Here is an 18,155-nt window from a genome sequence, read left to right as displayed (position 1 = left end):
GGGGGGCTCTGGTGGGGGACTCTGATGGTGGACACATGCTGTGTGGGGACACTGATGGCAACTCTGATGAAGGGGACAGAGGCTGTATTTGGGGGGGGGCAGAGGCTGCATTTTATGTGACAGAGGCTGCATTTGGGGGGGACAGAGGCTGCATTTGGGGGGGACAGAGGCTGCATTTGATGTGACAGAGGCTGCATGTAAGGACGGACTGCTGGGGACACCTGATGGCATCTGGTTGTAGGCGACGTGGCTAGTGACACACTCGGGGCTCCCACTGATTCTGCATTATGGTGAGTTGAATGATTTCATTTTATATTACAATGTAACAATAGAAACAATGCGCTTCAATCATCCTGACACCATAACAACCATGGTGCCGGGATGATTGAAGCGCTAACACCAGGTGTTTGGAGTATCTCTATCTGATGATTGTTAAACTTTGTAGAATACACATTTCTATTGTTGTGTAGGATCTAAGCCTGCTGTCCCTCTCTCCCTCTCCCTCCATCCCTCGTTCATCTCAGACGCTAACCACACCACCTTAGAGCCACCCCCACTATTTCGCTGAAACCACGCCCATTTTTACCAAGTGGGAGGGGTCAAAAAGGAAGGGCGGGGTCTGGCGCCCCCCCATCCTAAAACTTCACCATCCGCCATTGGTGAACTGTACATTCCTTCTCCAAAGAAAAAAAAAACAGGAGGCCTGGAGCTAGATTTATTGCTCTTGCTCTGACGTTCGTGGCAATACCTCACATGTTTACATATGCGTGCTGGACTTACACGCGCGTTTGCATTTGCACGTAAGCTTCGGGGATGAGGCACTTTAACATTTTAATTTAAATTTTTTGTTTACATTGCACCTTTTGGTTTTTATTTGCATCAACTTTATTGCTATCACAAGGGATGAACAACTCCCCTTGTGATAGCATGAGATTGGATAGATCAGATGCTTTTACAAGCTGGTAACGGCTTGTTTACATGAGACCGAAACTGGAAGTGACAAAATCCTCATCGCTTCAGGTTTCTGACATCACACAGTGGGAGGAACATCAGTTCCTCTCACTGTGTCCCAGGATATGGATGCCGCCAGTCGCATGTTTACCAGGCTCTCATTTGATCAGGAGAGGGACCCCCTTCCGCCACGGGTAAAAGGCTCTATAGCCGCTCTGGTGACCTCTACATTGTAGCGAACCATCCGCTGAAAAAAATTATACTGGGATCATGGTTGTAGTCAACTATGATCCCAGTATAACCACTTCAATAGTAGGCTGTTTATAAACGGCCTAGACACGGGAAGTGGTTACAGAAACTCATTACCTTCGAGACTGCTTGTATGCAAAGGACTTTTTCTCTCCCTCTTTTTTGTTTTTGTTATTGCTGTATTTGCATTTCTATACAGATGCTTGTACTTTATTTAAATAATTTTATATTAATTCATCAGGTTATATAATGTGTTTTCTATATTTTCCAGGCATATACTACTGAAGTACTGAAGTTTTAGCACAAATTTATTGCGTTATCCCATAATAACTGCAATGTTCCTGCTTTTAGCATTGGGATTTTACCATCTTAAAACATTGGCATACAGCTTAGTGCAAGTTGTAGATCTGAGACACATTAGTATAAGGCTGCATTCACACTTCAGCGCTTTGAATTGCAGCCAGATTTGCCGCGATTCTGCTTGTGATTTGAAAGTGCTGATGTGTGATTGACAAAATCGCGTGACTCACGTTTGAGATGTCATTTGAATGACACCTAAAATCACGGTGCGGGTCTGCCACGACTGTCGCATGATAAATCGTGCAAAATGCAGAAGCGTGAAGGCAGCCTAAATTCCTCTATAGGAAGGTTTTGCACCCAAATTTTTCTGCTCAGTATTGAAATACATGTGAGCATCATACTACGTTTTTAGGATGTTGAATCTTGACTGGCTTGTGTTCTGCCTCAAACAGAAGCTGCTCATACATTTCTTCCACATCCAGAGCATTATACAACTAAAGGCAGAGTTCGACCCAGAAGTTCCGCTGATCCGGTTTCTCCCCCCCTCTGGTGTCACATTTTTTACCTTTGGGGGGGGGCAGATACCTGTCTAATCCAGGTATTTGCTCCCACTTCCGGCGAAAGAGCACCGCAGAATCCGTGGTGAATTACGCCATGTCCAGCCCCTCCTCCGTCCCCCCCCCCCCGCTGTCTTCTGGGAGACACACAGGTCCCAGAAGACAGCAGGGATCATTCAAAACGCGCAGCTCGCGCATGCACAGTAGGGAACCAGGCTGTGAAGCCCCAAGGCTTCACTTCCTGATTCCCTTACTGAAGATGCCGATGCCGGTGCCTCCACCCGGAGCCGAGGGATGGGTCGGCTTCGGGTGAGGACATCGTGGGCTCCCAGGACAGGTAAGTGTCCTTATTTTAAAAGTCAGCAGCTGCAGTATTTGTAGCTGCTGACTTTACATTTTTTAAAGGCATAATTTACCTTTTGCAAAAAAGTAACCAATGCACCCACATTAATAAAATAAAAACGTGCATTTATTACATTTTTGCATTGGCGCCTGCAGAGGATTGCAATCACATTCAGTGTATCATGGAAGCAGTACACTGACTATTCAACCAGCCCCAGATCTGTACAGAGGTATGGACCCTCTGTTATGGGGCTAGAGGAAGTGATCACACCGCATTTGTGCCCTATTGAGTTCTATGAATCTGTCTGCCGCAGTGGAGACCTGTAGGCTTTTCGTTGTCAAATCTCTTTAAATTTACCTGCTGAATTCAAAACAAAATAGGTTTATATAGGGTAAAGAATCTTGTACTATAGGCAAGGAGCATATTTTAGGTTTGGGGATGTACTGTATGTGAACATGTATTATGTTACACCCTAAATGTGGGTGTAAAATGACACATGGTCAGAAGTGTAGACCAGTGATTTCTAAACTGTGGCCCTTTGCTTGCCTTTATCTGTCCCTTGGGGCACCATTCCTCCCACTGATACAAGGCACTATTTCTCCTACTGACACCAACAAAGAGGCATAATTCCTTTCACTGACAAACAGTTGCACAAGATTCCTCCCACTTCCACTGGCACCAACAATGGGACATCATTTCTCCCTTGACACCAATGACGGGGTACTATTCCTCCCGCTGATATCAACAATGGGGCACTATTCCTCCCACAGACACCAACGATGGGGCACTACTCCTTTAACTAATATCAGCGTATTATTCCTCCACAGGTGCTATGTAATTTCCTTACTCCCAAGGCTGAAGTATTGCTGCTTCCACTGAAGCTGGGGCATTTTCTACAACCACTGGCAGTCCGGTCCCCCTAAAGTCTGAAGGACAATAAACTGGCCCTTTGTTTAGTAAGTTTGGAGACCCCTGATGTAGACTGTTCTTATACACACACACATATACACACACACACACAGTAATTTGACACTTACCTGCAATTTATCCACATCACATTCAACATTCTTTTCATATTTTTCAAAATACACAGGCCGAAATAGTTTTTCACAGTCTGAAAAGTAAAGTGACATAAAAGGAACATGTTTAACTAAAATGTTATTATCGTTCACTCAAACGCCACTCCTTGCTCTCCATATTCATAATAAGGCTACAGACCTCATTGTAAATGTTACATTGGTCCAGGTGACAGGTTCCCACAGCTCTTCGGGCTCTGTGTGTGTTTTCTTTCTAGCTGACTGGGATTAATACTGCACATGTGCTTGTTGGGTTAACTAACTGTAGATCTGTCCATGTATTGATGTACGGGTAACATAATAAAGGGTATAAAGCCAGCTAGTGCCTGTGCAAATACTGTGCTTAGCTGGCTAAGAAGAAAAGAGCTGCACTGGTCTGCCATCTGGACCAATGAATCTAAACAGATGTTTGTACTATTTATTACTAACATTGTTGGAAGGGTGTAGGGATGTTTTTGGAAAGAAAAATCCAATTCAATTTAACGATTTAAAACAGGGTTCATTAAATGGCGGACCGCAGTCTGTACGCGGGCCGAGCAACAGTTCTGTCCGAACCACGGCAGTGTCACTTATCAGCCTGGGTGTTCTCTCGGGTCTCCCGCTATCATAATCACAGCAGGTGGGGGCAGGAAGTGCTGCAGATCAGGACAAAGTCTTTTCATATTAACAAGCCGGTAATCACCCACTTGTTAACATAATAAGTTGGGCAGCTCCCACCCTCTGTCCTGCTCTGCAGCAGTTCCCGCCCCTGCTGTGAGTATGATAGCGGCAGCTGGGCGGGAGACCCAATAGAGAATACCCAGCTGCTATGTGCCTCTGCCCTGATAGGACTCTGCAGGGGCATGTAAAAGAGGGGAGGTCCTACAAAGTATCTTTTTCTGTATTCCAAAGGATAAAAAAAACACACAGGGTACTGCGACTTATCACTCCAATCACATACTGTCATAGCAATCGGATGATCGTAAACTGGTCTTCCTGGTTACCGATTGTTGGCACGAGACCTTAAGCTGTCCATGAGAGTTTTGTCTCTGTGCTGGGAGCGCGCACTTAGCACAAACACAGTAGCACATTATTTATATGGCCCCACAAATTAGGACTAACTTCCGTGAGGCCACATATATGTGTACACTCTGCAGAAAGGAGTTAATAGGGGTCCTGCAAAAGTAGCTAGGGGTTTCTTGAGCTGTGGATGATTGATTTTCCATTTGATGGATTTTAAAGCGGAGTTCCACCCAAAGAGCCCTTTCACACTGGAGCGCGGGGCGCATTAGCGGTAAAGCGCAGCTCATTTTATCGGCGCTTTACCGGCGATGTGCGGACCGGAGCAGGGCACTTTTAACCACAAAGGGGTTAACAAGAGGTTAAAAGTGCCCGAAAAGCGCCGCTGCCGAAGCGCTTTGCAGGCGCTTCGGCAGCGCCGCCCATTGATTTCAATGGCAGGGGAGGTGGAGGAGGGGTGTATACACCGCTCCTGCACCACCCCAAGGACACTGCTTGCAGGACTTTTTTTTCTGTACTGCAAGCGTATCGCCCCAGTGTAAAAGCACTCGGTTTTCCACACTGGGAAGACAGGGGAGGCAGTTTACAGGCGCTATTTTTAGCGCTAAAATGCTTGTAAAGCGCCTTCTGTGTGAAAGGGGTCAAAAGTGGAACCTCTGCAAACTTGGCACCTTTAAGGGGCGGGGGGGGCGGTGACCTGTTTGACAGGTACCCTTCCCCACTTCTGGAAGTTCGGTCCCCCTCCTCCTTCCTCCACCACCAGGCCAGTTAGAAAGTAGGGAACCAGTTGTGAAGCTGGAAGGCTTCACTGCTGGTTTCCCTTACCATGAATGGCGGTAGCAGCACCCGAGAGCCAATCCGAGAATCGGCTGGGGTGTCGACACCCTGGACAGGTAAGTGCCCAATACTAAAACTCAGCAGTTACAGTATTTGTAGCTGCTGACTTTTAATTTTTTCGTGGGGGTGGGGGGGGGACTCCTCTTCAAGAGAGATATCCACCCAAAAAAAAAACAAAAAAAAAAAAAAACGCGGGGCCCCAAAAAATCTACGTATACTAGACCATTATTCTCCCCAGCAGGAATGGGAGGGGGGGAGATATGAGAATCCTCTGATTTTGAAAATTTATTGCAGAAGCAGAGCAACTGTTTCACTTACATGCTGGCTCCATCAGCAGTAAATTTTTACCTTTTTCACCCCCCCTGCTGTTCCATTCACTCAATGGGAGGAAGGCTAGGAAGCCCAGTTTACACAGAGCTAACGACTTTCACTTAGCCTCCATGTGAACAGTCAATCACCAATTTCGTACCTGGGGGGTGTCTATAGTATGCCTGTAAAGGGGCGCATGTTTCCTGTGTTTACAACAGTCCGAGAGCAAAATGAAATTTCTAAAGGAAAAAAAGTCATTTAAAAGTACTCGCGGCTATTAATGAACTGTCGGGTCTCTACAATACACATAAAAGTCATTGAAAAAAACGGCATGGGATTCCCCCACAGTCCATTACCAGGCCCTTTGGGTCTGGTATGAATATTAAGGGGAACCCCGAACCAAAATTTAAAAAGAAAAAAATGAGTGGGGGTCCCCCCAAATTCCATACCAGTCTGGTATGGATTTTAGGGGGAACCCCACGCCAAAATTAAAAAATAAAATGGCGTGGGGGTCCCCCTAAAAATCCATACCAGACCCTTATCCAAGCACGCAACTTGGCAGGCCGCAGGAAAAGAGGGGGGGACGAGAGAAATGTAGCCCTAACATCTCACAAAAAACGTGTCAAAAATGTTAAAGACAATAGCCGGTTTTTGACAATTCCTTTATTAATGTCTTCTTTCCTCGCTTCTTCTTCCATCTTCTTCTGGTCTTCCCATGCCGTATTTTTCAATGACTTTTATGTGTATTGCAGAGACCCGACAATTCATTATAGCCGCGAGTACTTTTAAATGACTTTTTTTTTCCTTTAGAAATGTCATTTTGCTCTTGGACTGTTGTAAACAGGGGAAACATGCGCCACTTTACAGGCATACTATATACACCCCCCAGGTATGAAATTTAAAGGAATATTTCACTTTTATTGTTTCACTTTAAGCATTATTAAAATCACTGCTCCCAAAAAAACGGCTGTTTTTAAAACTTTTTTTTTTTGCATTGATACATGTCCCCTGGGGCAGGACCCAGGTCCCCAAACACTTTTTATTACAATAACTTGCATATTAACCTTTTGATTTCTCCCATAGACTTTTAAAGGGTGTTGCCGTGAACACCACAAATTGTTCGATATTCGGCGAACGGGCAAACAGCCAATGTTCGAGACGAACTCATGTTCGACCCGAACACAAAGCCTATCCCTAGTGACAAGGTAATATGATGTGGAGAAAAAATTGGAAAAATTGTATCAAATACTTACCGTAATTTTCCTTTCCTGATGCCAATACATGGCAGCATACATATGATATAGCTCCACCCCTATATCCACCCACAGGACCTGTTTAGCTCTATAAAAGTCTGACTGAGAGCTACCTCTCCCATTCTCCGTATAAAGCACAAAGATCAGAGGGAGGGTTCGTATGCTGCCATGAAAAGGAAAATTACTGTAAGTCTTTGATACAATTTTCCATTTTAATGACGCCAAACATGGCAGCATACATATGATACGTAATAAGCTTTTGAGGAGGGAGGGTTTAATGCCACAAACATAGTCTTTGACAATAGACATAAAAGCTTGGGATGGTTTTCCTCCCAAACTCTACTGTAGTAAGAGCTGCTGGATCAACCCTGTAGTGTTTTAAGAACGTATGATGTGATGACCAGCTAGCCTTTTTGCAGACTGTCTCCAGAGACAATCCTGCCCGTGCCGCCCAAGAAGAAAATATCGCTGCTCTATATGCCCGGTGAATAGTTTTTACTATCCAGGCCAAGATGGTTCTGACTGAGGCCTCTTTCCCTTTATATTTTCATGATGATGAAAAATGTCTGTCAGAACGTCTGAATGTAGAAATAGCCTGGAGATAGGCTTTGAGGACTTTTGGAATGTCCAACTCGTGCAGATCAGCATCTGATTCTGCTGGGAGGGCTGGAAGCACCCATTCACTGGAGAGATGAAATATCAATGCCACTTTTGGGAAAAAATGATCCAATGGTCTCAGCACAACCCTGTCTGGGAAGAACATGGAATAAGGTTCTGCTGCCTCCAATTCTTGGAATTCTGACACCCTTCCCCATGAAGTTATGGCTTTCCTATTGAAAGCCGTTTTTAAGGTTCTGGTCGGAGTACGAGGAGGGTTTGCTAGAAAATTGAGCACTACTGCCAGGTCCCATTGAGGGAACCTATTTCTCTTGGGAGGGTGTAGTCTAAGTACCACTCTCATGAAGTGCTCCACCAGCAGGTTTTGCTGCCCATTTCTTTTGGGTAAAAGCCGAGATGGCTGAAATTTGCACCTTAAGCGAACTTAGGCTGAGCCCCAAATCCAATGCAGATTGCAGGAAAAACAGGATTTAAGATACATTTGGGTCACTAGGGTCAAATTGATGTCCAGCTGCAATTCTCCTGAACCTATTCCATATTCTGGAGTAGATGACATTGGTTGACCCCTTTCTGGAACTTTGTAAAGTAATACCCTCTGGAGAACATCCTAACTCTTGTAACCCCTGTCTTACAATCTCCAGGCCGCTAAGGCTAGTCGTGATGGTTGCAGATGTAGGGTATCTCCTTCAGACAGGAGATGAGGAGTCACCGGCAGAGTGATTGGTGTGCACACGCTAAGATCCATTGCCAGAGAGGATGTGAGGCCAGTAGGAAAATACTGTGATGACTGTCAAATTCTCTGTCACCAATCTCCTCAGGAGTTTCAGGATTAAAGAAATTGGAGGGAAGGCATAGGCCAGTTGCGCAACCCAAGGATGGGTCAAGGCGTCCGTCCCCTCCACTAATAGACGAGGGTGGTGTGAGGAACCGGCTCAACTTGCAGATGGTTGATGAGGCAAAAATATCCATCTTGCGGACACCCCCACTCGTAGATGATCTGTTTGAACACTTCGGGGTGAAGGGACCATTCGTTGGGGTCCATGAATTGTCTGGATAGGCGATCTGCTTCCAAGTTCTGACAGCCTGGAAGATATATGGCCCTCAAATCTGGGAGATATTGTTGTGCCAATGTCATGATTGGTTTCACCTCTCTCAAGAGGGATTGGCTGTGCATCCAGCCTTGTCGCTGTATGTAGGACACTGCTGCCGTGTTGTCCAGATGAAGCAGGACTGGGCAAACCTGTATGTGAGGCAGCAAGGTGGAAAATGCCATGAATGCTGCTTGAAGTTCCAGAATATTGGAAACTAGGCTCTGAGTGTGAAATTCCCCTCTGCCCTGGAACTTGAGTTGTTTGCAGGTGGTGCCCCACCCTGCTGCTCTGGCATCTGTGGTAACAATGTTCCATGGCTGCAGCCCTAATGGATGATGCCATTTAGCGTTTGTTTCGTCTACCACCAGAGGCTCTGGCGCCTCTGGTTGGTGATCCTGATTGGCTGGGCTAGACGAACTCTTCCACTGCATCAGGAAGCCTTGTTGGAAAACTCTGCGTTTCCAGTGAGCCCAGGGGATCATCAGTATACATCAAGCCATCGTCCCGAGAAGACTCATGCACTGGGATGCTGACATCACTGGTGCAGCCAATGCCTGTTGGAACCTCTCTCTGATTTTGGGGAGTTTCTTAGGAGGCAAAGAAACTGTGGCTACCTGAGTATTGAATTGGGTCCCTAGGTAGACCATATTCTGTGTCGGCTCCAGCTGGCTCTGGTAATGCCTGTCCCTCAACACAAATCTAAGGAACTGCTGGTATGACTGAAGGATTGGGACATGCTGGTAGGCATATTGCAAGTCCACTGAAATCCTCCAGTCTCCTGGTTGAATAACCTGGATTATGGCATGGAGAGACTCCATCTTGAGTCTATCCGGATAAATTGATTTAGCCTCTTGAGGTAGTTCTGGAGGCTGCCGTTTGAACAGCCAATAATGGCCTTGTACCACTGTGGACTGAATCCGCCGTTTTTTGGCAGTGGTCTTGCCTGAACTGGGTCACTTTGAGCCACCTGGCTCCAACTGCCTCCTGGGCGTGCCTGGCATTAAAAGGGCTTCTGGGTATCTGAGGGAGCCGCAGGGGTCCTACGAAGGTTGACTGTGTGCCCCTCCCACGTCTTCTGAAGTCCTTGGATGGGTGAAAGCCTCCGAAATCCCATTACCTGTTTGGCGCTCCTCTGGATGGTTGCCCCCTCTGGCGCCTGGACCTTTCAATCTTAGGGCAAAAGACCTGATTTTCCTCCTGTAACCCTGGAGATGGCAGTCTCCAGTTTTAGGGCCAAACAGCACCTTCCCATCAAAAGGTTGTTTACAGCAATTCTGCTTTGAGGATGGGTCAGCCGCCCAGGGTTTTAGTCACAGCGCTCTTCTGGCTGTGACTGAGCTGAGCATGGCTCTGGAGGACCATCGAATGATGTCTTTAGGTGCCTCACCTGCGAAGTCCGCTGAGAGTTTCTCATCAAGAGCCTTGATGATTTTTTTTTTTGGCAGCTGGTTTTTGATCGCATACTCCACAGTCGCATAGCACTTGCTACGGATGTTAAAGCAACGGTGGGTTTAACACCTGCCACAAGGTAAAACTTTCTTAAGTCTATGTCAATGCGTCAAACAAGGATATCATGAAAGGAGGAAGAGTCCCATTCTTGGCCAGTCTGGCCACTGCCGCATCCACTGTTGGTGGGTTAGATAAAGGAGTCGCAAGCCTCCTCCATTAGTGGATACAACTTCTACAACCTATTGGTTGAGGAGGATTTTCTCTCCCCTTTTCCCATTCCTCCTGAAACAGGCCTCTTATTTCTGTCATAAGAGGAAAGGTAGCTACCTGTTTCTTTAGGTTCCTCATATGGAACCCAAAGGCTTGTTCACACTTGCCGCAGGCTCTGCTATTGCACTGAAAAGCGATCTGTGCTTAGGTCACTTTTCAGAGGCGTTTGATATTATCACGTAAAGGGGACAAGTGTTCCTGCTATGCGATTTTCAAAGAGCGATGTGTGCGCAATGTTGCAACTCGCATGGGGGCGGCCCACTCACTTGTCTGCCCTACATGTGCAAAATGTTTTTAAAGGCGCGTTCTCCCACGTGACAATCACAGCAGAATCGCATCGCATTTGGGGTGCCCTGAAAGGATAAAGGCACCTAATGTGTGTTATGCAGCGATTGCCACACAATTTAAAATCAGATTGTATGGTGTGTGATAATAGGTTTTCTCCTTCTTTGGAGAAGGTTCCTCCCATTCCAGTGCAGCTTTTACTGCCACAATGAATGGTGGTATTAGCGCAAAATCAAAGCCTGAACCTTCAGGATCCTCTGCTGAGGAGGCGATATCTTCTCCCTCTGCCTGGTAGGTTGGCTGTAATACTGGGTCTGGGGAATCAGCCTGCCTAATTTGTTGGGCTGGAGTCACCCCTGAAGTGCCTGGTACCCCTCTAGTTAGAGAGGGTTGAATGGCTTGGTTTAGACCTGGTCAGGGCCCACACTGTTCGTCCGCTTCTGTCCCTGGTTGCCCGAGACGACGATAATTCTGCCAGGGAGTTGGGGACTACTTTCTTGAGCAAGGTTGACACCTGCTGACTCTCATACTCCTGGTCTCTGGCAAGCTGTCTGAAGCAGTTGGTGCAAAGTAGCTTTCCAGGCATAGGGTCATCTCCACATGACCAACATTTGCCTTTTGGGAGCTGAGCCCTCAGAGGAGAAGCTGTGTGCATTCTCTTAAGCGTACATTTGCGCCCTTTGTACTGGGGTCTGCCAGGACTGGAGGAGTCACTTTCTGCCCTGGAAAAATCTGGACCTCCTAGAGCAGAAGTGTGAGCGGCCAGCACTGCAATAGACTGGAAGGATCCCTCATCTTCTTACTTACCCAAAGTTGGCCCTTACCTGGTATTGTGGTGGTCTTGGTTATGTGGTGTTAGGCTCATGCTGGTGGAAGAACCGAAAGGTGCAAGGGGGACTGCATGGCAACAGAGAGAAATAAGGGAAACGAAAGAGAGAAAAAAAATACATATATACTCCCCCTTTTTTGGCAAAGGGTAACAAATTTAAATAAAAGAAATCTGGGCAAACCCCCCATCCCCTAGTAATACATTGCTCCTTGCCCCCCCCCCCCTTCTATCCCCATTACTAGGATAGCAAGACTTACCTGTCATTGACTGTTCCTCAGGATGAGATGCTGTCTCTCTGGATGCCTGAATAGCAAAGACATTCATTACCTGGCCATTTGTGCTCTGTAAATAGAGCACCTAAGAGAGAGAGAGACTCAGCACTCTCTCACCTCTGTTCTAATCAAAAAAAGGGCTAGTACAATTGGAGGGAAGCCAATGCCCATCCACACAAAAAGAACACTTAAGATGGCGACACATCATACAATTCTCTGCAGATTTTTTCCCTCAGATTTACCAAAACCACACAATATGAGGTCAACCTTAAGAGCCTCAATTTGTATGCAGTCAGGCAGGCTCCTGCGCTATATGGTCCCGGCAACTCTAAAGCAAATCAGACAACAAAAGCTGCACAGTGTGCATGGGGTCTTTAGAGATATGGGGGTAAGAAAAAGAAAAAAGTTTTATAGAAATTGACAGACCTGGAAAGAGTTCCATAGGAGAGAAGACATCATGACGTCCCAGCTGCTGGATCTGGACTTCAAAGCAGGCATGCCACAAGAGGATTGTTGTCTCTGATTAGAGAACACCTCGACCCCAAAAGACCACCAGAAGGGGTTCCCCACCTTATCGGTGCGTTCAGCAGCCTAAGATGTGGGACTGCGTGCTGGGAGAGGCTTGAACCCAGACGGACTCTGACGTAATCAGCAGGTAAGAGCTTTATCCTGTAGGTGTTGATCTTTTGAGGACAAAAAGGAGTATGGGGAGGTAGCTCTCAGTCAGACTTTTATAGAGCTAAAAACAGGTCCTGTGGGTGGATATAGGGGCGGAGCTATATCGTATGTATGCTGCCATGTTTGGCGTCAGGAAAAGGTGTGAACAGACAGCAGAGAAAAACCTTTTAAAAAATCCTCAGATTAAATGCTAGCCATGAGGAATTTCCCAGACCAAACTGATTTACACAACCACATTAAACAACTAACTGGCCAATATCAAACTCTAGGATGTGCAATGTAAACTCTTCATCCATATTTCACAGGTATATGACGATATGACTATCAGAAAGATATTATAATACTGTCTAGACATATATTTGATTTTTTTCTTATTTTGCCAACAGTGTCCCATAAATTCCAAGTTTATCCAATAAGTATAATTTGCTACCACTGTCACCTCCAAGTTTAAAAATAGGGTCACACTACCTTGTTGTTATGTAGAATACTGGGAAATCCAGCTGTCATGACCTTATGAGAGGACACAGTGACACAAAACGGTTTTGGGGAAACTGTACAAAACAACATGAAAACTGGAAAATGCCCACCCAAAATGAAAGCATCATTCCTGGAGTTGAGAGGACCTTGGGAAGAGTTGAACTTAAACTATAATGATTAATAAATTATAACCTTTCTGCCTATTTTTATAAGGTAAACCACAAAAGGGTAATGATTTGTTATCTACTTTACCTTCAAAAGAAGGTCTTTCATCTGGATCATCCTTCCAGCATTCCTCCATGAGAATGGCTGCCTCTTGTAGGCTATTGTATCTATCATCTGTGATGCTTGGCCTTTGGCCATCTTTTACACATAATGACAGCTGTGCATTACTAATGACATCTAAAAAAACAACATAAAACAAAAACACATATGAGCACATTTTCTTCATACCATTCATCATGGATTGTCATTTATATTGCACAATATCTTAACACTTACCCGCTTGCCAACCAGCCGCCGCAGTTGTACTGCGGCAACATGGCTCAGCTGTGCGAATCGCCGTCATGTTATGTCGGTAACATATTTGGCCACTAGGGGGGCCGCGCGAGTGCCCGTCGATCGCGATCACCACCGGGCTCCCGCGATCCCTCGGGGCACACCGAGAACCGGGATCTGTGTGTGTAAACACACAGTTTCCGGTTCTCTGAGGGGAGAACAGACAGATCATCTGATGCACAGTCCCATCCCCCCTTCAGTTAGAACACACACTAGGACACACTTAACCCCTTCACTGCCCCCTAGTGGTTAACCCCTTCACCGCCAGTAACATTTTTACAGTAATCAATGCAATTTTCATAGCACTGATCGATGCAAAAATGCCAATGGTCCCAAAATTGTTCGCCATAATGTCGCAATCCCGATAAAAAATCGCAGATCGCCGCCATTACTAGTAAAAAAAAAATCTCACTGTGGACAACAGAACAACTCCCTATGTTATGGTGATTAGGTGAAGGAGGTGTTCTGTAGTCCTAACACACTTCTTGTTCTGGTGACATGGTGACAACCCTGCTCCTCTAAAGAGTACAGTACAAAGAGTGAGTTATGTTACTGTCAATCAGAAAGTGCATTATTGACAAGATCAACAGGAGAGAATACTGTAAAGCAATCATCACATCTAAGGACTAGTAAACTACAATATATAACACTTTTGTTCTTGGGTTTGGCTATGTTTCAAACACAAGGCCCCGGGGGCCAAATCAGGTCCTCCAGTCCATTTCATGTGGCCCCTAAACCTCTCCTGCAGCTGCGGCATGCCCCTCCTCTCTGCTCCCACCTTGTCCCAGTAGTTGAGAGCAGAGAGGAGGACAGAACTCCTCCACCAGATCCTGCACAATTCCTTTTATGTGACAGCAATGGTGCTTGGTTTAGCAATCCTCAATCCTGTGTAATCCCTGATTAAAGTAAAGCAACCCATAGATGATTCGATTTTCTTTCCTTCCGCAACAGGTAGAAGGAAAGAAAATCTCTAGATTCTGCCATCAACACAGTAAGCGCTATTGTGTTTTGTCAGTGGGGGGGGGGGCACGGGAAGCCTTCCTGGCTGGCAGAACTCAGTGAATACTGCTAGCGGCTATAGCAGTAATCACATGTAGAAAATCCGACAGCCTGGTTGTGCCCAAGTTGATTGATGGATGGACTTGGGTAAAATCAGCCTGCCCATACTTGGATCAAAATTTGGCCAGCTCCTGATGTACCGGCCAAATTTCAATCAATGTCGAGAGGGGAGAGGGAGGACATGAATGGCGGTGTAGGGAGAGACTATTGGCATTGCTTATCTCAGGGTGAAAAATGCCACAATCAGGTTTTTTAACCCGAAAAAAGCAGGCATTCAAAGGTGGAAGGATCGCTCCCTGAACGTCCAACAGCAGCTTCTTTTCAGCACTCTCAGAGATGATTCACCAGGGATCACTTTACAGTAAGCAGGGCTGGTGCAAGGATTTTTGTCACCCTAGGCGAAACCTCATTTTGCCACCCCCATTGGCTCCACCCCTGACCCCACCCCCTTTGCCCTGCCCATGTGATAGGAGGTGGCGCTATACAGGAAGTATCAGCTCTGCTTCCTCTAGCTCTGGCTCCAGTGCTGTGCTGTGCTGCGCCTCTAATTATACTACCAGACAGACGGAGCCTGAGACTGAGTTAGTTACATGCTGCAGCCTGCAAAGCATTCAGACGCAGAGGGAAATCAGTGGCCGGGTGCCCCTAGGCAGCAGTGCACCCTAGGCGGCTGCCTAGTTTGCCTAGTGGTAGCACCGGCCCTGACAGTAAGTGTCGGTTCACACTGAGGCAGCAAGACTTGCAGCGCGACTGCCTCAGGCGACCTGGACACGACAGGAGCGGCGACTTGCAAAACGACTTCTGTATAGAAGTCAATGCAAGTCGCCTCAAGTCGCCCCCAAAGTCGTACAGGAACCTTTTACTAAGTCAGAGCGACTCGCGTCGCTCCGATTAGAACGGTTCCATTGTACAGAACGGGACGCGACTTGTCAGGCGGCTAAGCCGCCTGACAAGTCATCCCAGTGTGAACCGGCACTTAGAGAATGGGCTAGTGGAAATGTAGCCTTAGAGATATCATCCAGTGGTCATTCATAGGATTTATGGATACTTGCCATCTGATCTAGTTGAAAATTCCCAGATCAGGTGACTTTCATTTCTAGCGATAATTTTACAGTCAAGGGGCAGATAGAGACACAATGCCAGACCGTGTCAAAGTACACTGTAGATGAAAGACATTATGAGAAAGCACAGAAAAGCCTTCTGAGTCTCCAAAAAAATGTCCAAAATACCCACACTTAAGCCTCTTTCACACGGGGCAGATCAGTCATGATCCGCCCCGTGAACATCCGCTTGCTCAGCGGGGATAGCTCCGCCGATCCCCGCTGAGCAGGAAGATGACAGGTGCATCGCTGCACACTGTGCAGCGACGGACCTGTCAGAGCGCCGCTCTCCCCTATGGGGGGATCGGATGATGACGGTCCGTAGTGTCCGTCGTCATCCGATCCGATCCGAAAACGGAGGAAAAAGTAGGTTTTTCCTCCGTTACACTTTTCGGATCGGAGCGGGTCGGATGTCAGCGGACATGTCACCGCTGACATCCGACGCTCCATAGGGATGACTGTATGTCCGTTTTTCATCCGAAAACGGATGGATGAAAAACGGACATACGGATCATCCGTGTGAAAGAGGCCTTAGGCTCAGTTCACACTGCTGCGACATGGAATCAGACTTGTGAGGCCCCAAGTCGCATGACATGTAAAATTAATTGTTTCTCTATGAAAGGCATCTTAACTGATACTACACAAGTCGCTACGACTTTAGAAGAGATTCCTCCACTACTTTGGTCTGACTTGGGTGTGACTTCAGCCCTTGTACAGGCTCCTAAATAGCATCCAAGTCGGAAGGAAGTCGCAGGGCAAAGTCTTACAACTTTGCCATCGCAGCAGTGTGAACCGAGCCTAAGGAAGATATTCTCCATACAAACACTATATAGAAATTTAGTGATTAAAAATGCACATGCATATATGTTTTATACTAAATATATAAAAAGCTTTGGTTAGCTAAGAAGAGTTATATGGCATTAAACATTTTTTTTTTACTGAAAAATACAATAAAGTAGATATAAAAAAGTAGTTAGTATATTACAAAACAATAGATAACACAAACTTACGCTCATAGGGTTCCTTGTTGTTTAGTATCACCCAGATAACGATTGCAAAACTGTACACATCAGATTTTTTAGTGGCTTTTTGGTTTATATCTTTGAAGTGCTCTGGTGCCATGTAGCTTAGTGTTCCGCCACTGATGGCCTTGCCTGTACTATTTTTATTGCTCCGATTCCTTTGGCGACTGGTTTCCTCTTTGGTTAAAGTGCTCCATTTCTGGAAGGCTGCAACACCAAGATCTGCAATCTGTGGAGACATCATAAATGGAAACCCATCATGAAGGTTGTCGGTGTGTTTCACAGTCCAAGCACAGTCCAAGCAGTAAGTAAGGTTAAAAGGATGTATTCAAAGGGGCATATTTATGCAGCAGCGAGTTTGGCATCCATCAAACATTTATTGCAGGTGAATCTTCCAGGTGCATGTGTTTTAAATGACAGAGATTAAAGTGGTTGTACAGTCATCTGTTCAAAAATGAAAAGTCAGCAACTACAAAAAAATGTGGCTGCTGACTTTTAATAATACACTCACCTCCCCCAGGATCCAGCGATTTTCTGACCTGGTTTCGGTCCCTGGCACTGGCATACTTACTGTGGGCAGCCAGCTGTGACTGCTTGCAGCTTCACAGCCAAAAGAAAAAATATATATAGTTGCGCTACTAAAAACAAAGAATTATGAAAGTAATAGCAGCCAGCATCACCAGTATAGTACACCGTGCAATGAAATACAGACAAATAATAATGCAGCGCTAAGTATTATAAAAGGCGGGGTGGATAAACTACCACCCTATATGTGTGTATACTGTTTACAACAAAAAAACAAAAAAGTGTTTACTCAAGGCAGTGATTATAAACCAAAACAAATAAGGTGAAGGAACAGTCCCCAATAACTGGAGAAGGTGTCCATAATGGAATAAAAGTTCATCAGCACATGGAGCGTAGTATTTCTTGTGAGGAAAAAAGGGGGCCTCTTCCTAAAATGGGAACGAGGCTTGGAGCGCATTTGCCGGTGCGCGATGACATCATCCACAATGACGCTAACATGTGACTCTACATTGGAAGATTTCATTGGATGTTGCTAGCACATGTCCCAGTGATGCTGGCTGTAAACACACTGACCATTCCTGATTGGCTGTTGTGTCCGCCCAGCGGCGGTACACACAGCTGATTGTCGTTGTGTAATCTTAATGTGTTAGTATGTAAGCGTGGTGCCAGGCACAAGGCTGTATGCCCCAGCTGAAGGACCATTGTCCGAAACATGTCGGGTTGCTGAAGCCATCTGTGTCCTGGTACCACGCGATTTTTATATCCATTTGTGATCACTATTTTCATTCATCAATATTGGTTTCTGTAAAGAATTTTTCTCCCTGGCGTTTTTTAAATAAACCTTTATATACCGGATTCATGCACTATGTGGAGACCTTTTTCTTTCTCTATATGATCTGATATCTTGTATGGTGGAAGTTGCATTCTCCAGCCGTCTGCTCTCCGTAAAGGTGAATCCATCCATCTGCTGTGGATCCGAACACCATCATCCATCCACGGTGGCTCCAGATGGGATCATTGGAATTTACCATCAGTGCCTCCTAACAAG

General features: G+C 45.9%; 1 protein-coding gene across 1 annotated transcript in view; it reads right to left on the bottom strand.

The window, feature by feature from the left end:
- Positions 1 to 18,155, bottom strand: part of RIPK1 (receptor interacting serine/threonine kinase 1) — a 63,197-nt gene that overhangs the window by 22,321 nt on the left and 22,721 nt on the right. Inside the window, exons 5-7 of the mRNA XM_073630968.1 lie at positions 16,571 to 16,811; positions 13,096 to 13,245; positions 3,438 to 3,514 (exon numbers count right to left, since the gene is read on the bottom strand). Coding sequence (XP_073487069.1) covers positions 3,438 to 3,514; positions 13,096 to 13,245; positions 16,571 to 16,811 — 468 coding nt within the window. The remainder of the gene's footprint in view (positions 1 to 3,437; positions 3,515 to 13,095; positions 13,246 to 16,570; positions 16,812 to 18,155) is intronic.

The sequence above is a fragment of the Aquarana catesbeiana genome, linkage group LG05 (assembly GCF_042186555.1).
Source record: "Aquarana catesbeiana isolate 2022-GZ linkage group LG05, ASM4218655v1, whole genome shotgun sequence".
Lineage (NCBI taxonomy): Eukaryota > Metazoa > Chordata > Amphibia > Anura > Ranidae > Aquarana > Aquarana catesbeiana.
This window is presented reverse-complemented; position numbering and strand designations above follow the sequence as displayed.